We start from the raw sequence: 23,080 nt of genomic DNA, 5'->3' as shown, positions 1-23,080 counted from the left end.
ATAAAAATAAATATATTTCTTGTGGCTCAAGGAAGGTCAATATTGCAGATAGACGTACTCCGACAGCTCACAAAACACCATTAAAGGAAAACCAATAAAGTGTCATAACTAAGCACTAAAAAAGAAGGCATAGAACTGTGATTTGACACAAAGGATTGCAGTAGCAACGGCACCTGTGATACGAAATAATGTACATATTTCGTATCTCCTAAGGCCTTTCAATAGCTAATACGTTAAACTCAATTGTTACGATTTTATTTTTTGAGAAAAAGCGATATAGTCTTTTTAATTTCGAAAAGTGAATCATATAAATCAAATGTGAACGAGAACGAGAATTAAAACCATAACATATGCAACGGAATAGTTCAAAATTAGATCTACAAGATTTTAACAGTATGGGTCTAAACTACCTCGAAAAGCGAATCGGGATATTACATTTAACTTCAGACAGGAGAAAAAAACATAAGCATTTCTCTTCCATCCGTAAGTGTAGGTTGATTTATAAGTTTGAAACGACTTATGTATGCAGAAAGACTCAACCTAGAATTCCACAGAAATTTTCCTAAGGCGAGAAGTAAAAATTGTTTTGGAACCGACTCTAACTTGTTGAAATGGATTTGGTAACTATGTAGGGTTCCATACAACAGAGTCATATTCCAATATAATTGTAACTAAAGCTGTAAGAAGGTTTTAATAACATACGGATCTTTAAATTCGTAAGACCAACGTTTAATAATTTAGAGAATACTTTTTGCTTTCAAGACTATGGTATCAATATGAAGACCAAAATTAAACTTAGGATTCATAGTAACTCCCAAATCAACAAATGAAAACATGCTCTATTAAATAGTTTTTTTTTTGTTACATAAAGAGAGGGAAACCCAAATACGAGAATAGCACATCGTCTTACATTTTTTTTGAGATTTAATGGCTAATCATTTCTATCACACCAAGCAACCAAATTGTTTAAATCTGTCTGCAACAAACACCTTTCATCAATTGAAGTATAGGATTTAAGAAGCTTCGTTAGGATCTAATGGATCTATTAGATATTTGAGAATTCTCTGACAGAAGTGATATCGTTAATAAATAAAAAGAGCGGAATCGGCCTAAGACGACTACCTTGCGGAACACCTAAAAAGACATTAACTGAATCTGAAAGAATAACATCAAATGTCATGCATTTTATTTTATTATAAAGATAAGAAGATACCCATTGAAGAACTCTTGTTTGAAAGTCCAGAAGATCAAGTTTATGTACGAGAGTCGAAAGATTTACTTGTTCCCTAAAACGCAATGATACATAATTTGCAATTTAGAGTAGATTTTCCTTAACGAAATCCATGCTGAGAATCGGTCCCTGTTTGAGATATGTAAATTCAATTTGTGTGTCGAAAATGAGTTGAATAACTGGTTAAAAGAAAAAACGTCAGCAATTTTTCTAATTTCGTCATAAGGTAGCCCACTAAACATTACTCTCACTTGAGTTCTTTCAACTGAATCAAATGAATTAATTTTTCATTAATTCTAAGTAGAATATAGCGGCGCAGGTTTTTTAAACCAACTTGTAGAATATCTTAGTTCTAGCATGCATGAGTCTATTTCGCGATTAACTCAACTGCAAGCTCATAGGTTTGTATGTATGTATGTGCATATGCGTGGAAGTCGGTATGTGCATTTCTGTTCGTAGAATAAGTAAACATTTCCACTGAAAGGCTCGACTTAGAACGAATCACGTAAGGGCTTACCGTGATTTGCGAGCAAATAAGTGCATTACGTGATTTAAGTGAATGATTTGGGGCTTGCACAAACACTAGTACATATGTATACACACATAGTAACACAAATAAGTACACATACTAGAATGTAGTATATGTGTATGTGCATGTACGCAAAAATATCTAGATGAAGAAAGTAAGCGACATGCAATTTCCTACAAGCAGTTAGGTTTCGGTTATACCATTCAGTGAACAAGCGGTTATTTTCGCAAAAATTTAAAAAATGTAAATATTTAAAGTAAAAGTGGAATTGTGATTTTGCACTTAAATATTCTCCGGAGTCACTCTTTAACATTTTCAATCCACTGGGAGACAAGAACGAAGCAAAAAGGTTGAAAAGCCCCAAAGCGGACTCTACTTAATATGCATACACTGGCAAACATGTGTGTGTTTGTATGTGCGCATGCCTAAATAAATGCGTATGTATTTGGCGAATGTAATATGCAAACATAAACAAGCATAATTGAATCTTACTCTGCAGATAAATATTGAATATGCCACACCGGCAGCACGCGCCATTCACAAGCGCAACTCCGCCCCATTGCACTTACCACCTCACCGGTTGTACTAATGGCAACGTCTTACAACTCGACGCCAAAATATAAATGTGTGAATGTGTGTGTGTGCGTGAAAGTATGTATATGTATGTGCATGGCATCGTGCAATTGTCTGCAAATGTACTACAAGTTAGTGCATTATATTATTGACCCAATAAAATGTCATTGCCATCACCAGACGTTCACATCCCTGACGCACCACGCATGGGCGTATTACTCGCAAATGCACGTGTATGCGTTGTACAATCGTAATATGTGCTGCTGCCGTGCGTATATGCGTGTATGTGAGTTTCAATGCAACGAACTCTGCCTAAAGGACTCAACCTACTTTGCTTAATGCGTGCGAGAGTAAGTGTTGACATTAGGGTGGCACTATTTTTTGCGATTACCGAGATTACGGATGGAAGTTTTCTGATGCTACAACAACAACAACAGAGAGTCACAACATCTTTTACAAATGGACCTACGAAGATTGTCATCGTTATCGAGTTTTTCGATGAAGCTTTAACCGCAATCAATGCTTAGCTTCTTTCTTCATAAATTAACGTCAGCCGAACCGATATCTTGAATGCATGAAATTTTGGCTTATATTTCATGATTTTCACTTTTTATGGCTTCTAAAGTAAAATTCATATTTTTCATATTTTTTTTTACTTTAAAATTTTTTAAATTAAATTCATATTTAAAAAAAATTGTATTTTTAATTTTAAAATTTGGCATGCACTTATTGAGAGATCTCTTTCCTCCGATATTTAAATATAAGCTGCGTTATTATTAAAAAAAACTGACCACCCTAATGTATTAAATTCGCTCCTTAGGAGGTTAAGTTCGAAATGGGCAAATCGGCCCACTGCCACGCCCACAAAATGGCGGAAACCGAAAAGCTATAAAGTGTCATAACTAAGCCATAAATAAAGATGTTAAAGTGAAATTTGGCACAAAGATCGCATTAGGGAGGGCATATTTGGACGCAATTTTTTTGTAAAAGTGGGCGTGGCCCCGCCCCTACTAAGTTTTTCGTACATATCTCGGAAACTACTATAGCTATGTCAACCAAACTCTATAGAGTCGTTTCCTTCAGGTATTTCCATATACAGTTCAAAAATGGAAGAAATCGGATAATAACCACGCCCACCTCCCATACAAAGGTTATGTTCAAAATCACTAAAAGTGCGTTAACCGACTAACAAAAAACGTCAGAAACACTAAATTTTACGGAAGAAGTGGCAGAAGGAAGCTGCCCCCAGGCTTTTTTTAAAATTGAAAATGGGCGTGGCGCCGCCCACTTATGGACCAAGAAGCATATCTCAGGAGCTACTAGACTGATTTCAATGAAATTCGGTATATAATGTTTTCTTAACACTCTGATGACATGTACGAAATATGGCTGAAATCGGTTCACAACCACGCCTTCTTCCAATATAAAGCTATTTTGAATTCCATCTGATGCCTTCTTTGTATAATACGAGTATAAACATTAGGAACCAATGATGATAGCGGAATAAAACTTTACACAAATACGGTATTTGAAAAATATGTAAATGACGGATAATGAAATCTCGATTATCACTTTAATCACTTTACCATGCGAGAGTATAAAATGTTCGGTGACACCCGAACTTAGCCCTTCCTTACTTGTTTTAGTTTAAATTTTTTTTAAATTAAATTCATATTTTAAAAAATTGTATTTTTAATTTTAAAATTTGGCGTTCACTTTTTGAAAGATCTCTTTCCTCCGATATTTAAATATAAGCTGCGTTATTATAAAAAAAACTGACCACCCTAATGTATTAAATTCGCTACTTACGCTACACTTTCTAAACCAAATCCATGGATTGCCATAAATGGTTGTAAGATAACGTTTGCGTAAGGATAACTGTGCATGAGTACTCATAGATACGCAAATACACATGTGAGTGTGTGTGTGTCCACAAATGTGCCTTATTACATGCATTTGTAGACGGCTTCATAATAATTCATTTTCTCTTATCCTCGTTTTACATAAGTTTTCATTTCACTTGCAAATTACCAAGAACTTTACTTGTATGCATAGTAAATGCTCTAACAACAAATATTCCATTCACTACTCAATACATTTGCATACATTTTTTGTAAGGATTTCTAAATATATTTACAAATGAAGAAAAACCCCTTCTTTTCTTCAATTACAACTAAAAAATGTGTGTTAATTAGCTTTTATTATGCTAAACTACAAATGCATTATGTTGAGAGGTGAGCTCTCCAGCTCTTCGAGGTGTACATATGTATACGTAAAAATGTATGACAGTTATATTCAAAATGTCCTTTGAATTTGAAAGTGTGTTCGGACTGAATGTTAAGTAAAACAAGAAAAAACGTTAACGTTAGCTGATATACCCTTCACAGGTGCATTTCTTTTTGTAACTATGTGTTCAGTTTATAAGGAAGCTATATGCTATAGTAATCCGATCTGAACAATTTTTTCGGAGATTATATTGTTACCTTAAGCAGTAATCCATGTCAAATTTCGTGAAGATACCACGTCAAATGCGAAAGTTTTCCATACAAGAACTTTTTTCCGAACAGAGGGACTAGTTTGTATATATACAGACAGACGGATGGACAGACAGACAGACGGACATGGCTAAATCGAGCAACCTCATCGCCGATAAACAGCAACTGATGATCAACACGTCAATAAAATAAAAGAGTTGTTGCTTAAGAATCGACGATTAACATGCAGAGATCTTACTGGCATCGTTGGAATATTGGAAGGATCAGTGAAAATTCTTTTAAAAGATTATTTGGGCCTGAAAACACGATTGCGTTAACATCTGTGAAACAATGCTTTCTGACTACCAGGATGTCATGAAACTTATTGTTATCGGCGATGAGTCTTGGCTATATGCTTACGACTCGGAAAACGATTATTAATTGGCCGAATATCTTGGCAAAGTTGAGCGGAATCCAAAAAACCACGTCAAAGAAAAAGGAAAAGGTCAAAAATCAAGGTTATACTGACAGTTTTCTTTTATTGTCGAGGTGCAATACACTCCAACTTTCTTCCGAGCGGGCAAACTGTCAACAAGGAATACTATATGGGTGTTATGCAGTGGCGGATTCAGAGGGGGAAATGGAGGAAATTTCATAGGGGTTAAAGGGCTTATTAATAATTTTACTATTCTGAAAACATATAAGGTAACAGATAGATAAACCAGAAATTCACCATTTTATTTCAGAAACAAAATTAAAGACACTCTCCATTTTTGATATAATAAGTAATGCTAAGATACCACTGAAGTTACAAGGTGTAGCAACGTATGCAAATTAAATTGTTAATAAATCCAATCAGATTCGGAACAGAAAGTCCTAAAGTTTGAAGCGGCGCGGCTTAATAGAGAACTTGAAATGGATGCTGCATTCAGCTCCATCTGTGATATATTTGATTGATACATTCTCCGCGGTTTATCCTCCAAGCTTTCTAACATAGAAACTAGAAAAATAAGGAAACCACGAGAAAAGCAACGATACACATCGCAGCCGTGTGCAAATTTCAATTTATAGTTGGGTTTTTTGTCTATATGATATTCTATCTCAAACTCATTCACTCAGCGTGATTCTTCAGAAAGCATTGATGAATCTGGGAAAGCCATCAAATATGATGAATACGCTGCTTGTAACGTTCCGAAATCGAAGACAAAAAGCCAAGAAACATTTTCTATCCATTTATTCAGACACTAAAAAAAGGGCGGCAGAACTGAAAGTTGATGAAGAAAAACCAAGAATCTACGGCTGACAAACAAAACGCGAAAATTTCTGTTTGAGAACTTGCGAAGAATAATATAGGACTTCAGTGTACATACCTCTGTTGGATACAATCGGCGAAGATTTGAAAACACGCTTTCCTAGAGAAGTATTGGATGGATTTCAACTGAGTTTGCTGCTTCCAGAAAAAGTATGTTCTTTGGAAACCAAAGAAATGCAAAGTCTTATTGACCGCTTGATAGATAGATTTAAATGCCATTGGATAATAAGAACGTCGTGTGACGTTTAAGCTCAAAGGTGAACTTGTGCACTTCCATTGGAGGCAGAAGCAAAAGCCAAAAGACAACAAGTTACGGACTACTGCATTGGAAGAACTGCGATGTATACCTATACTCCATAATTCATTGCTTTCTTCGCCTATTCTGCACATAAACTGTTACGAATGCGAGCTTTGAACGCTCTTTTTCGACAATTCAAGATAGCTTGATCGGCCTGGCGTTGCTGCACACGCATCATGACATTGAAGCAATTGTGGAAGAAGTTCTCGAAAGATTCTCAAAACTTGGCCACATCGTTTTGTTTTGTGAAATTTTTCTAATCAATACACGAACTGACTACAGTATTATACATTGTAATAAAGAATGTCAACCACACGTCTACGATTTATAATGTGTTTTTCGAATTTAGTAGAATTTGACATTAGTAGGTCCATTTCAAACTTTTTCACCATGATGTCATACTACTATATTTAATATGATAATCTTCTTGTTTCAAGTAAATGTTTAATTCATGCAGTCCAATATTAACCGATTATTTTTATAATGATTTGATCTAAAACAATAATCAAGATATTAGTTATGTGGGGGTTATGGCAAGTTTTCTCTCGATTTTATCCATTTTAGGCTTCTACATACACCGCTTAATTAGAAAACCAATTTTTCTAATATAACTCCGCCAATATATAGTACATACAAGTATATGCGTATAAAATCAGCCGCATTTCGAAATTTTTTTATTAAGGGAAGCGAAATTTTGGAAAACTTTAAGGATCCAATGAAGTATCAATTGGCCTAGAAATACATGTGTATGTGCATTATGGTGTCTATTGAGTTTTTTTTTTGCAAACACTCCTCGGAAGTACAGTTTTTTGCCCAAACCTTGCCCAAATCATATTTCTTTTGTATTTTACATGGATATTTTTTGTTATTTTACGTTAATCAAGTAAATCAACAACTTTAAAAAACTATTATCCTGTTACAAAGTTTTTTCTCTACTGAAAATATCTTACGGATTTTTTTCATGAAAACATTCCTTCAAAAGTTATACGCAGTTACAATTGTTTAGTATTCAAACGTACTGACCATACATACAAGTGATTTACACAGTGCGGTTGCTCATACGACATGGTGTACTCAATGCATGCAATATAATTTGATGAGCAACTGAGTATAACTTTTAAAAACGTGTTTTTAATGGAAAGTCCTTCTTATAGATCTGGAAATATCTTTTTAGAATATTACATTTTGAAAGATGTTGGTTTATTTGTTTTGGTGAAAAAATGGTATACAAGGTGCTTTCCAAAGTAAACAGGACTTAAAAAAAAACAGAACAAATGTTTTTTTCGGCAAAATCAATTTATTTTATTCAAAATAGTCTCCTTTTGCTTCAATACAGCTTTCTGCACAGTCCAAAAGCATGTCGAACGAGTGTTTTAGCTCGTTGGCCGGTATGGCCGCCAGTATGCCGTCGCAAACCATTTGAATGGCCTCTACGTCTGCATAACGCTTCCTTTCATGGGCAAATGCATTTTTCCGAAAAGGAAGAAGTCGCACGGTGCCATATCAGGTGAATACGGGGAGTGATTAATGGTTAAAATGTGATTTTTGGTCAAATGATCGTCCTTCGAGTGTTGGATTCTGAACAATTTTTGGTCGTCAGTCAAGTTGCGCGAAACAAACTGTCCACACACATTTCGTAAGCACAAATGTCCGGTCAAAATGCGATAAATCGATGTTTTGGCGTTGTTCAATTCTATTCATTTCGATGGAATTTCCGGTGATCACGGATTTTGATTGGCCCACATGTTGATCGTCATTGATGTCTCTTTGTTCGAAGTTCATCTTCACGCAAACATACTGGCACTTAACCTCCAATCAATAAAATGTCATGAAATTCTCACTGGACAATCGATAAAGAAGCAGATTCTAATGCACAAGTCGGCATATAGATGGCGCTACCAAGAGGCGTTAGATTCAAAAAGTTCTGTTTACTTAATAACGCACCTTAAATATTGAAAATAAACGCCTTGTTTACTTTGGATCCTTTTTTTCGAGCAAAAACTTCAATTTCAGGGAGCTCTTCCAAAAAAAAAATCAACTTGGCAAATAACGCACGCCCTAATGTTTATATATAATATTTGCTTCGAACATTTTCGAAACAAGTACTATAATTAGTGATGGAAAAAAATGGCATGGCACATTAGAAACCATTGAATTGAGAATTCGGTAAAGCGAAAGCAAATTATCCCCATTTTTCTGATCACTAATTCGTTTTCGATAAATGCACGCAAAGCGCCAGCTGACCTTTTAACTGATTGATTGGTCAACTGTTGGCATACAAATATTCATGTGAGAGTGTGTCTGTTTGTGCTTAAGTACCGCCCATTATGTGGCCGCTTAAGTGCTTAGCAACAATACCACAGTCATTAATACCCTTACTAAGAATTATATATGTATGTATGTATTGTGCATATTATTACATTTACATACTTTCGAAGTTGTTGTTGTCGCCTTGTTGCAGTCATGCAAAATTTTACACACAAAAACCGCGTAGAAATAAAAATTTTAGACGCGCATAAAAACGAACAGTTATGCGCATAATGAGCGTAGCGTTTCAGCATTTCGCTGGCTATTAAAAAACAAAATGGTGCTCAAAAATTACCCAACAACAAAAGCAAACATTCGAAGTGCTTGTGCTGAAAATGGTGAGCGAATGCAACACTGCTGACTGTCATTAACCGTTGTCTAGTTGAAGTATCTAAACCTGAAATTCGGTTAGTTTTCCTATTTGGTGACTGCAAGCGCTGACAGCGGTGGGAAGGGTCGCTCGCTCGAGTAGCAGCAGCGCGTTTGGCGCAAAATTACTAATGGCGACGCATACATAATTACAATTTCACTTAATTTCCGTTCTAATGTTTTGGGAAAAAATGATTTTATTGATTTGTCAAGTCACGCAATTCAACGTTAACGGACTGCCGTTGTATTTGGTGAAAGCGCTGAAGCATGGTGGGGCTATGATGGAGCAGGTGTTGTGTGGCGCTGGGTTTGGTGGCGGTTATGTTGTTGGTAATGGTGTTGATGTTGACGTTGATGGAAACTAGAACGAATTATGAGCAATAATGGAGATTGCAAAGTTTAAGTATGGCCTGCGGTGGAGCTGCATGTATACAGACATATATAGTATACAGTATATATAGTATATATGTACATATGTACATATATTTATACTCATGTAGTTGTGTTTGAAGAAACGGCAGTGAAACAAACAAATTTTATTGTGTACTCTTACACTTGGGGGCGCGTAAAGTCGAGCTAAGTTTTAATGCCAACCGTTATATTAATTAAGTGCTGGCGGTAAAACAACAATAAAAATAGTAATTATAGTAGGAGCAATGCGCGGTTGGCTGTAAGTTTTCTTCAACTAGCGCTTTATTGGCTTAAGTACATTTTATTTTTATAATATTTCTCAATAATTAATTAATAGGAATTGTTGGGAATGCTTTTTAAGTAATAGTTCTTGGCTTAATATAAGTTGGGTCACATTCGAGTAATGTAGATGCGATTGTCGATGGAATTACATGCATTAATGAATAGGTAAAATATTTTTTTCCATTATTGTATTATGAAAAATTTATTTTATTAATAATAATAGGTAGTCGAAAAAGTCTTTTCGTATTTCATATCAAACTTAAATTTTGTTTATATATATTTATGCTAATAAATAAATAAACAAATATGTACCATTTTGATCGAGCACTTTTTGTCACTTTTCCGCTAGAGACATTATTCCAACAGTGTAAAACTTTCATCAATATAAATCGAAATATCGAAATCTCCACAACGGAAGCGAGCGAACCATTGTTGTGCTACACGCACTGATACAGCATCGTCTCCGTAAACTTCACAAATTTTTTGGTGACTTGCGTGGCATTCTTCCCTTTTACATACAAAAATTTCAAAATATAGTGAATTTCTTCATTATTTTCAATCATTTTTGAACAGCTGTAACTTTTGTTCAACTTCCTCGAATTTAATTTTTTTTCTGATTAAATGATGATTTTGATGATGAATTTCGAACACTATATGGTAGGACACAATGTGATTGGGAGCACTGGAGATATACGACTGCAACGACATCTATTGACAAAATACGAAAAGACTTTTTCGACTACCCAATATGTTCCAGCCGAATATTACATGAAGATTAATTAAAGAAGGCAAATACAACAAATTTGTTTTTTGAAGGATTTCATAAATTCGGAGATATATATATTATCCTCATACATTCATCATAAATGTCTTAACCAAAGCCCAGAAAAACCCTCGGATATCTTTTAAGGTATATAAATGATCAACGTAATGAGTTGAGTCGATTTAGCTAAGCCCGTCTGCTGTTCTTCTGTATATACCCGAATTAGCCCCTCAGCTTTTGTAATATCGATCAGAAAGAAGATACTTATTTGTCGAAACCACCGATATCGGTGCTTATGTGTGGCTGACGTACAAACAAGCCGATAAAAATTAAATGTTTGTCAGAAAAACTTTTTTATATGACAATACCCCTTAACGAATTTCTGAATAAAAAGCTAGAAAAGTTATTACAGTTTTTTTGCGGTGAAAAAATGTGAGGAATGTTAACAAAAGCTCTTGGGGACTTGGGTATAAAATAGTTAAGGGGAAACTCGGTGTTCAAGCAAAGCCACTTGACTTAACCGCTGCCAAAATGGATCACATCGTAAACGCACTCTTCCCCGCTCACGAAAAACGGGCCATTGAACCAGAACATACTCTAAGTCTTCCGCAAATCTCCCAGTTAACCCTTGAAGAGCTGCAACTAGTCACTGGGAAGCTCAAGACCAACTAATCACCCGGCCCGGACGGGATCCCAGCAAAAACCCTGGAATTAGTCGCTGCAGAGTGACTAGCGGTACTATTGAAGATGTACAACGCCTGAATCGAAGTAGAAATATTCCCTGAACCCTAGAGAAAATAACAGCTGGAGCTAATCAGTAAGACAAGAGGGGATCCCAACCTGCCATCAGCACACCGACCACTAGGCGTGCTTGACATAGCGGAAAACTCTATAAAACGCTACTTAAACAGACTCGAAGCGGCTATCAACGAAGCTAGAGAACTCTCCCTTAGACAAAAAGGCTTTAGACCCGGCAGATCCATTCTAAGAGCTATAAAATGCGTCATTAAAATGTAAAAGCCACACAGCCTAGATGGCATAAATACAAAGAATAGTGTTGCTGTCGACTTTAGATGTCCGCGCAAGATGGGTAAATAAGATCGACGCTCTCGAAAAGAACTATAAAATCCCCGACTACCTGAGGGCTACGGTGCGGAGCTACCTTATTAACAGAAATCTGCTATACTAAAACTCGAAATGCCAGACGAATCGTACTTAATTGACAGAAGAAGCGAAAAAATTATTGATACGGACGCTCGACTCACACAACCTCCAGCTCGCTACGAAAAAAACAGAGCTACTACTCTTAACAAATAAGCACATACCCCTAGAAATTAGTATGCAAACGACTACGGATATCCTTAGGACACAAGAGGCAGTAAACTACCTAGGCGTAAGACTGAACTCCAGGCTAACCTTATGGGTACAAGTTCAGCACGCCGCAGGAAAAGCACCAAAAATCTCTTCCCAACTTAGCAGACTAATGGCCAATATAGGAGACACGACAATCAGCGTTCTATTATATGGGGCTGAGAACTGGGCAGATGTGCTTAAAAAGAAAAAAACCGGCGCAAGTAGTATAAGGTTGCGTAAGGTAAGGCCAGAGTGCACTGCATCGCATCGCTCAGAGTTGCATCAGCCTACCGGACAGTGTCAGGTGATGCAATATTAGTTGACCTTCATTGCATACGAAATGAAAATGTTGTGGGAGCTATAAAGCCGTAAATTCGGAGTAGTCGACTTTTACACAACTCAGCTTTTATGCGGTTACGGTCACTTCAAAAAGTGCCTCCAAATGTGTGAAGTCAAAGAATCATCATGCCTATACAACGACGCGACAGAAGACGACGCTGAACACACATTCTTTGAATGTGTGCGATGGCAACGAGAACGCATCGCCGTAGAAGACTCGTCATGCTGGAAAGTGGTGCAAACTTGAAGATTATCAAGAAATTCGCAGACCCGGAACCCCACCTTGAAGTAATGCAAATGTGGTGTCAGACTGGGCGACGGTTAGTTAGAGAGGGGTTTTTAGGAATCTGCAAGTGGCACATACCGTTGTTGTGATGACAGCACTGATGATGCGGAAGGATTATCCACTCCCTCATCCGCAAAAAAAAATTATTTTATTTTATTTTGATGTATTCTGTTTATTTTTTATAAATTTTTTAATGCAATTTACTTTAATTTATTATATTTAGTTTTTTATTTTAACTCATTTTATTTTATTTTTTTTTTCTTTTATATATTTATTAATTTTATTTTATTTAATTTTTTTTTATATCTTTTAATTTATATTTTCTTGACTTATATTAAAATATGTATTCTATGTTTCCTTTTAATTTAATTATTTGTAATTGCAAACCAACCACACTTCAGCCACTAAGCCTGACATGTGCCTGCTATAGTAATTTCTAGCAATTGAGATTTTCAATTTAGTTTAGGTATTGTTTAATTTCATTTATTAGCAATGACCTGCCACTTAGCCAACACTTAACCGCCATTTTAACTTCTGCACACAGCAATCAACGTCAGCAAGTTTCATTTGGCTTTTGTGCAATGGCCAAGTGATAATTCACTGCCAGCCAAGCTGTGGCTGACAACTATTTAGAACAACAATAACAGCTAAAGCAATACAAACAACAACAGAACTACTAACCATGACGACAACGTCTCAAGTCTGTTGAAAACCATTTAAATGTTTTCTCAGCGCCACGTCGCACACACGCACACACACACACACATTCACAGAAATAGCGGCAAGTGTTGTGGTAAGCACACACACTTAGAACCACCTTACACCTTAGCTAGCGGAAACGCAGTTGGCGTCTGCATTAGTCACATGATATGCAATCAACGGATGGCGCACGAGCGAAGCGACCGAAAGGGACCACGAGCGGGCGAGTACAGTGCCTCCAATGACCAATCGTTCAAGAGCATAACTATATTTATTTATGACGACATATAATGTTCGTATGTCATAAATACATGTGTGTGTATGTGTATGTGATTATGAGTGCCACAAGGTGTGAGTCCGAAAACCGCGTTGCCACAAAACAAACACGAGCTGCCAATTTGTAGGCACTCAACCTAGCCGTCTTGGGCTGTGATGTGAAAGGGGCACTCACAAGCCAGTTTGATATGCACTTTAGCACTCATATGTAACGGTATATGTATATACTACATACATATACGACCGTAAAGTAACACGAACATTTTGAACTCTGAAGTGAGCACCAACTCTGGGTCTTGATGATTTCTGAATATTTCTGGCCACATTACAAGTATGTATGCACGAACGTAGTGTCTACAACATGGACTAATGAGACGTCTTCGTAATTTATCGATTGATTTTAAATTTCCGATAGCGACACGCACGAACACACACACAACAGTGAATTGTTTACGACAAATTACTTCAGCAAATGATTAGTTGCCGACAGTTTAGCACATACATACATGCGAACACGTATTTGTCTGTTTGTTTGTGTCGGTGGCAGTAATCTTCGTATCTTCGTATCAGCTCGGCGCAATCCCGCCATGCGTGAGTGTCATATTATGTAATTAATCTATTTTGTAGACAATTTCAGTGGCTGCCACAGCAGACGCAGTTGTTCGAGGGCATCAAGCGCCTACGAGCACATCACCAACCCCACAAGTGATGGGTGCGTCTGACAAGAAGAAACGCTGTTGCAGGCGCTGTGTGTAAGAAAGTGGGAATGGTGACTAGGAGGGCCTTCGAGGTGAATGTAATAACATGGCAAATTACATTGGCGGGAATATGACTAAGTAAGCAGAAATGTATGCTGGCACGAGTCAGCGAGCCGAAGATGCAAAGCATACACCAAGGCGTTGCTCGCAAATAGCGGCGACGCAAACCGGAGATCACTACGCCAATTAGGCAGGCCGGGGGTGGCCGTGATGCTGAGCGCTTGGTGTCACAACTGTCGTTTGCAGTGACGAACACAAGGGCGTCGTTGGAAAGCAATTGCTTTGGAGCGCAGTTAGGGAACTCGGCGATTGATGAGGTGTAACAATAATAATTTAGCGGCGCTGTCTTCGAAGCTTTGACGTAAATGGATCTCATGTCGCTACGTATGTGTATATGTATGTACGATGTCGAGTGAAAAATTATAGTTGCCATACTTTTTTTTAATAAATTGAGTTTCTAAAAGCAATGTCATTTTTGTTTTTATTTATTTTGTTTTGTGTATGTGTTTGTAAGTACTTTTATGTATACTAAAGAGTACAGTCCGTCTGTCTGTGCTCCGTCCATGTAAGCTGTAATTTAAGTAAAATTAAGATAACTTGATGAAATTTGGTAGACGTGTTCCTTGGCAAAAATAACTACGAGTTCGTAGATGAGAGTAATCGAACCACTGCCACGCCCACAAAACGCCATTATTAATTGAATACGCATAAATTGCTATAATCAAGCACAAAATTAAGACAAAGAACCGTCATTTGACACGGGGATTGCGGTAGCAAGGGGATCTGTGAGCTAAAGACTTTGAAAAAGTGGGCGTGACCCAGCCCTCTTTAACGCACATATCTCCTAAACAACTATATCTACAAAAGCCAAATTTACACAGCTCAAATATTATTTTTCTCATATTTCTATGTCACAGTGTAAAAATGGGGAAAACACAAGATAACACCGTCTACTTCCCATATAACAACTTTTAAAAACTATTAGAAGTGCTATAAAGCAATAACGAAATTTGTCAGCCATATAATTTTACACCTGAGATGGTATGAGAGTAATTTATGAATGACGACGGACGTGGTACCGCCTGATTTTAGGTGAAATTACATATCTCGGGACTCGTTCGACAAATTTCAACCAAATTTGGTACGTAGCATTTTTCTCATATTTCTATGTCACAGTGCGGAAATGGGCAAATTCAGATCACAACCACGCCTACTTCCCACATAGCACAAATTTTAATTCCATTTGATTCTTTAATTTTTCAGTACACAAAGCAAAAAGTAATTCATATAATGAGACTAAACTTTGCTCTAATAATGCCTTCAAAATAAGCCACACCTCCAGTATCTATAGTTTTTATAACAAATCTTATGTCGATCAGTGTATGAGTATATTTATATATGTGCCCGATCCTCTGATTGAAGTTTTGCACCTTAAGGTGTTTCTATGGATTTGATGTCAGGTTGCATTCCTTGCTATGCAATATTTTTGAAAAAAAAAAACACCAACATTTTTTTTTTCAAATTTCCAAAACCACTAATTTGTAGAATTTCTATCAAAAACCGGTTATTGGAAATTATTTATGAAGTTTCAAAATTTTTTCATATTTCAAAAAATTAAAAAAATAATAATCTGACAATTCAAGGTGTTTCGAAATTTTTGAAATTTCGAAAGTCTCAGTCACTTCTTCAATATAGAAAACTGTTGAAATTCGTCTTAAAAGAATAGAACATATGAAATGTATTGGAAGAAAATTACAAGTAATACCTTATCCGTATCGACAATCTATTGGTGACACTCTTACTATAAGTTTTGAATGCAATATCTACCGCGGCTAGAGTGGCATTCATATTATTATAATTGGGCGGCATTCAACGAGAAATAATGGTCGGCAAAGCACCGCTCTTAATTCTCACACATTATACACAAACAAATGCAAGATTTATTATTAGTAAACGATTTGTTGAGTACACACATTACAAAAAAAGCACTCGCCGCTATCCATAGAGCCATAATTACACATTGACATGCACGCATACAAACAATGTTTAGTTAACATTGAATGAAATCAATAACTTTTGTTCGAGCTCTACCCCTTCACACCAACTCTACCGCTTCACGTCGACCGGTGCGGTGCTTGTACAGCAATTCTGCGAGCACTCGGTGGGCGTTGCACACGAAGCACACTCAATCACCACATTCATTGATGACAAATTCAGAACTCGCTTTGAATTGAAACGTACAATTTGAAACACATCAGCACTGAACGAAATTCAAGGCAGATAAAGAAATAAATGCATGCCAGTACACAAAAGCATAGTGGCCATTAAAATATCAAAGTAAAAAGTCATTAGCACTCAACGCGGCGACAAACACTCATAAGTAATAAATAAAAAATGCTTGGCTTTTGTTAAAAATAGTATTTATGACTCAATCTAATCTCACTTTCACAATCCGCCAGTGAGGGCGATTGGGGCATGCAAAGCTCAGAAATGACTCAACACTAATAAAAGCTGCGTACTCGAATCACTTCTTTCCTATATCTCCACCGCACTTTGGATGAATAATCAAGATAATATAATAGCGGTCAGGTTTTCAGTATAACTTCTCACAAAATCTCCTAACAAGTAGTGTTCTTATATATACATTAAATAGATCAGACCCATTTCGACAGTACTTCGAGTGTTGGCTGTTACGAGTAGATGGTAAAGTTGATTCTGTGTAAAGAATGTTTAAACATAAAATCGGAGACAATTTCAGAAAACTTTTCTGTGACTTAACTGTGAGTACAAGAGATAAACAAATTCTGCTCGGTCCGCTATACATTGCCACTATTCACCCTGATAAATTGGAATAACTCAGTGACATGATTTTTCAGAAGATTTTATCGGATGGGAAGGTTTCATCATATTCAGGGAATTTGTGTCGAATTTTCTAAATTTTCTAGTACAGCTAATGCAATAAAATGGCTTGCTGTCGATCAGGATCGTCGTCCACGAAGCAACGATTTGTTGGAAACTGTTACAGGCAAAGCCATTTAAACATCCTCTTCTTTACTGGCATAGACACAGCTTACGCGGTAATAGCAGTATTTGCAACAGCGCGAGAAATGTTTCTTCATTTAGCTATTTGGTACCAATTCAAGATACCAAGGGCAACTAGGTTCTTCTCCACTTGTGTTATGAGAAATTGGAGCTCTTCCGGTTCTTTTGCTTCCCCCGGCGGGTACGTAGTGTAAAACCTTAGAAGCTGGAGTATTCTCATCCACCTCGACAACATGGCCAATGCGCAAAGTATTCTAAATCGTCCCCAGAATCTTCTTCTCGAAAACTCGTAACACCAACTCATCAGATGATGTCATCATCCATGCCTCTGCACCAAATAACAGCACGGAAATAATGAGTCACTTGTAGAGTTTGGTCTGTCATCGTCGAGAGAGGACTTGCCTACCCTGTACGAAGTAGCACTTGGCAAGAGTTATTATTATTATTATTCTGCGTTGGATTTTGAGGCTGATATTGTTTTTTGTATAATACTGGTACCAAGATAGACGAAATTATCTACGACTTCAAAGTTATGACTGTCAATAGTGACATGGGAGCCAAGTCGCGCGTACGACGACTGTTTGTTTGATAACAGAAGATATTTCGTCTTTTCCTCATTCCCAACCAAACCCATACGCTTCGCACCAGACCAGCATCGATACATCTACAAGATGGTTTTGGTTAAGCGATAAATCTAAATTCAATTTGTCCAAATATTATGGACATATCGTTCATTAGTATTTGGATGTGACAAAGCTCAGTGCAATATATACATATGTGGCAACACCACAAGCTTATAAAATTTACATTTCGCAAATACAACCATGCGCATTCTATTCGCTTTTATCTTGTATTCGCTTTAGGTCAGTTTAAGAAAATAAAAACGCCTATCGTCCCTTTTTGCATTTGGATCTTGAAGAGCAAACACGTGTTTTATTACGCTCCGAATCTCTATATATGTATATGTAGCGCTTTGAGTTGTTTCCGCATTTACCGTGCTTTCCGGATCTGGTTCCCAACGACTTTCTGCTCTTCTCTAACCTCGAGAGGAAAATCAATGAAAAGAAGAGAAGTGAGAGTAAGCAGGGAACCGAAACTGAGACTTATTTCGAAACAAAAAACGAAAATGTTATAAAAAAATTCGTTATGACCGGTGTTCCACCATCCAAAGCGACTACTTTGAATAGTAATATCGATCATTTCGTATTGCATAAAAAGGTATCAACAAATCTTCGTCTTGGTTTGGATCGGTCAGTTTGTCTGGCAGCTATGTGCTAGAGGAGGCAGATATCGACGGTTTCAGTTTGATATCCGAAAATTTTAAAAACTAATTTGCATATATAGTAAACAGAAAGGAAAACAAGGGGGAATGGCTTAATCGACTCAGGTCGTCACACTGATCCTTGATATATCTAATGTACAATACTTTATAGAGTCTCCAAAGTTTCCTTCAAATTTCTGATACAGTATTTCAAAAATATTAAAAATTTCATTGCAAAGTCATCATTATAATTAAAAAAAAATTATTTTTCAGTTTGCAGGTTTTCTTTAACCCTATATTGGTATATACTTATGCTTCTATACATATGTACAATAATTTTTTTGAATTTTATTTCACCAACTTACTTTGCGGTGACTGCTCCTGGTCAGAAAGCACCCAGTTGTGGCGCTATCGCACATTAAAAGTATTTTCACCAAATGAAGATTCGACGCTTGCCAAACGAAAAGTCACAAGACAATTTAAAATAATGTGGAATATCCTGCGTTTGCACAGCGTAAATTGTTTGCGAAACTGTCGAAATAAATGGCAAATGGGGGCGTACGTGCGGGTGTGTGTCTGTGTGTGTACGTTTCCCAATAGCGATTATCGATGTGATGTTTGCGCCGCACTTTCGTATCGCCGTGTTGCTTTTGGTTTGTTCTTCGCTGTTGCACTGCTGCCGTGCGATTTCGTTGCCATCGGCCGCTTGAGCTTTATCCTTATCCCCAAAGTGTTCGCACGCACTTTTCTTAAATTATTTTACATCATCTGCGCTTTGGGCGCATTTCCAACTCCTACTAGCTCCCACTCCCTCTCCACCTCACTCACACACTCGCTCCGCTTACTTTGTTTGTGCGCTTGCGGCTTTCGCCTTCGAAATTCCGTGAACACCGTGGCGTATACTCAATTTTTCGGCAGGTACATACTTATAAATATATATGTATGTATGTGAGTCTGCTTCCCTTTTGTTTCGTTCTCTCAGCGTGAACACTTTATTCGTTTGCCGTTACTTTTTTGTAAGGTAGGACGGATTTCGTTGTTTTGAGGCATTTAGTAAATATGTTTGTAAGTACATATGTATGTATGTATGTATGCACGTACACTTTTATTATATATTAGATTTCTGTCGTGTGCTTTGAACTTCTAGGTGAGTATTATTTAACTGACGGTAGGTCGTTCGCTCTTGCCCACGCATTTACCCACACACAACCGGAAAAATGTATTTTCGGATTGGATTTTTGACAAAGCAAGCAACATATAGAACAGTCACGTTTCGAAATATCCCATTTCACAGCATCATTATCTTTGCTAACACTTTGCTATGCTGCTGGCTTAGGATTGTGTGAGTGCGAAGGTTTTTAAATATCAGTTACATTTTAAATGCACATGCTTATATATATATATGTATGTATGTATATTAACACTTTGATATGAACTGATATGCCATAAACATTATATTATTTATATTTAATATATTTTTTTTTATGCGATCGTTGTTTGTACTTTTCGTTTTTTTATATAAGTTTCACTAAACGCGTTACGAGTTAAGAATCTATTATAGTTGCATCGTAGGGTCGAAGGGTGCAGACTCCAGAAGTATATTCTATAAAAAATGTATATTTCTCTCGTTCGCTTTCACCAAAGTTAACAACGTTTTTGTATTGCTAGCATAAGGTACTATTAAGAATGTACAAGCCTCGACTGGGTATTGGACCAAACCCAATTTTTTCTAGAGCTTGAGTCAAAAGTAAAAAAGCTAATTTACTCGATTTTGGAACTTAGCAACCAAATTGATATTTGACTTCGAATTTCGAAATCTTATTTATTGAAGAAAATATTAGTATTAAAGTACAGTGCACGCTCAGAAACGTGAACACGTTTTTTTGTGTATTGACTAAGAAACGTATGTCTCCAGCTCAGAAAAAAAGTATAAACTCGGAGAAACAGCAAATCGCGTTTTTATTTTGCTCAAACGCCACTGGAACTCTTTCACATAAGCCTCGGCAATTTTAAAGGCAAAGAATGGATAATGTCCGCGATTTTTAAAGAATGGTTTCATGAATCATTCGTTCCGCAGGCACAAATTCCTTTGAAATTTTCTCATTTTTTTTTAATTTTAGTGTTTTTAAGGTGAAATCATTTTAAAGGATAGAAACCTGCCAATTAAAGCGCTTCTCCTAATCGACAACACATCTTCTCATCCAGTGGAGCTGAACTGGTAGTAGAAAAATGTTCGCAATATTTATGCCAGCAAACGTTACGCCCCTCTTTCAACCGATGGATCAGAATGCAATAAAATCACGAACATGCTTCTAGCTTCAATAGCAGCAACGAGATCTGATTTGCTCCAGTCAATGCAGAAGTCAACATTAAATACTGTAATAAATATTTTTGAAGGTGCTTGGACTCCAATATGCTAATTACTGGAATAATATTTCAAAATTTTACGGTAAATTATGAAGATCCTGCAGATAGTATGTCCTTGGCCATTTTAAAAGAAAAATCGGAAGCCGAACTTTACTACTGAATGAGCAAAACAATCGATCTCCCTCGCAGTTTGCTTTTGCCTGTAGAAATTCTCAAAGATATATAAGTTATTGTGATTTTGTCTCTTATTAACAATTTTAGAGTGAATGTACGTTACCAATCATTCGTGAATGGAACGAAGATATTGAGGTTTGTAATGCGAACGACCGTATTGAAGAGGAAGACTACGTCTCAGAAGGACCGGAAAAAATCCAACCAAATGAAGTAGCTGAAATTTTCAATAAAGCACTACAGTGGGCTAGTCATGAAGGCATCAATCAAAGCGATTTATTTCAACTATTAGAAAAACAGAAACTTTTTCGGTCAAGCTTATAATGCAAATGCTATGAGTAGTCAAAACCGAGCCAGTATTCTTGAAGTAGAAAAAATTAATTTTTGTTTGAAAATCCAGTTTTTAACCCATGGAGCAATATACATATGGTATATGTCAAATAAGTGCGACCGAAAAATGTTACTGCATTGAAATATCTATATGATATCACTTTTTTATCTCAGGAACTTACATACTTTATTAAACAATTTTTTTTTTCTGCATATTCAGCCTTAACCGGTAGCAATAAAAATCTTGAAGAGTGAGTAATAAGATTAACATTTATCATTTTTATTTATTAATCTTTCACTAAATTCGATATAGCCGGAAATTTGATGAAAATTTCTTTAGAAACACACATTCACATAATAAGCTTAGTCAACTCACTCTACCCTACAGTTAGATAAAATATAGGTCAAGCAGCTTATTTGTACATACTAATACAAAATTATATTTTTTATAGTTCAATATGATTTATTGCGAATTTTTCAGTTTCGTTTGAAGATTTTGCAGTCGCAACAAAATTAAATTACTTTTTGCCGGAGCTGTTTCTTTTTCCCTCCAGTAAGTCATAGCACAGTGGCACAAGTATTTATTATATTGGTGGATATTGAAATGAATAACTACATTAAATACATATGTATGTATGTATGTATAGTGTGTATACATATAGCTATGTATCAATAAATGTCAAAATATGTTGAGAATATCTGATTTTATCCCAGAAGCAAACTGTTGAACAAATATTTACAGAACAGAAGTTAAAAAGTATATATTTGCTTCAATATGCTTCAAAGCAAAATAATTCCATAACCACTATCAGGCAGAAAAATCATCCTTCTAAAAACGTTCACGTTCTACTTGTAAATTTATTTTGGTTTTAGAATAAGTGAAGTAATTTGATGCAGTACTCTTCCAAAATTTTACAGCAATTATCCTTTAATTTTCTAAATTTTAGTCAAGAAAAATAATTTTCAAACTTCCTTCAATTTCTATAATCCGGGAATTATTTTGTCTGAAGCTTTGTAAATATGTTTTATATACCATTAAGTTTCTTCTACCTATATTTAAGCTTTAATTTATTATCTTTACAAAGGAAGTGCGAAGTATGGCAAAACCTTTTTAGGATTTAATTGGAAAATATTTAGGGAAATAAACAATGACTTCTGGTGAATAAAGTAATAACAATTCGGGTGAAAAAATTTCGACAGACAGTCAAAGTGTCAAAAATGATTTTTTCAGTTTCATAACTGTGTTTGCTGAGAGAACTGCATAGGTATCAATGTCATCAACAGGAAGTAATATCTTTCTTTTTTGGGGGTGTCCTACTTGGCATTTCTTAATGAATAAATGACACGACACTAAACACACTTTTGGAAAACGTTTTTTCTATAATTATCATAAGTTCCGACGATTGCACTTCAAACCCACATCATGCGTGATTGAACGAAAACATACAATATTACTTTGCATGTAAATTATTTATTATTACTTATTATTATTCTAGTGGGTAAGCACGTTTAGTAAGATCTTGTAATGTGAGTATAGAAATAATATTTTATAACATTATGAATAAATATTTAATATGATTCGACTTCAACTCTTTGTTCTGGTGTAAAAAAGTAAATGAATTGTGATATAACGGGTGGTCCAAGTAGAA

The 23,080-nt window shown here is 36.1% G+C and overlaps 1 protein-coding gene across 3 annotated transcripts in view; it reads right to left on the bottom strand.

The window, feature by feature from the left end:
• Positions 1 to 23,080, bottom strand: part of LOC126751704 (rho GTPase-activating protein 100F) — a 98,295-nt gene that overhangs the window by 20,322 nt on the left and 54,893 nt on the right. For 2 of the 3 annotated variants that reach the window (XM_050462175.1, XM_050462176.1), the window contains exon 1: positions 18,929 to 19,066. The exons of the other annotated variant lie outside the window; for it this stretch is intronic. In XM_050462175.1, coding sequence (XP_050318132.1) covers positions 18,929 to 18,982 — 54 coding nt within the window. In that variant the 5' untranslated portion in view covers positions 18,983 to 19,066. Of the gene's footprint in view, positions 1 to 18,928; positions 19,067 to 23,080 lie in introns of those variants that run through there. 3 annotated transcript variants of the gene reach the window in all.

Source organism: Bactrocera neohumeralis, chromosome 2 (genome assembly GCF_024586455.1).
Source record: "Bactrocera neohumeralis isolate Rockhampton chromosome 2, APGP_CSIRO_Bneo_wtdbg2-racon-allhic-juicebox.fasta_v2, whole genome shotgun sequence".
NCBI classification, from domain to species: Eukaryota; Metazoa; Arthropoda; class Insecta; order Diptera; family Tephritidae; genus Bactrocera; species Bactrocera neohumeralis.
The sequence above is the reverse complement of the archived record's forward strand: the minus strand, read 5'-3'. Positions and strand labels throughout refer to the sequence as shown.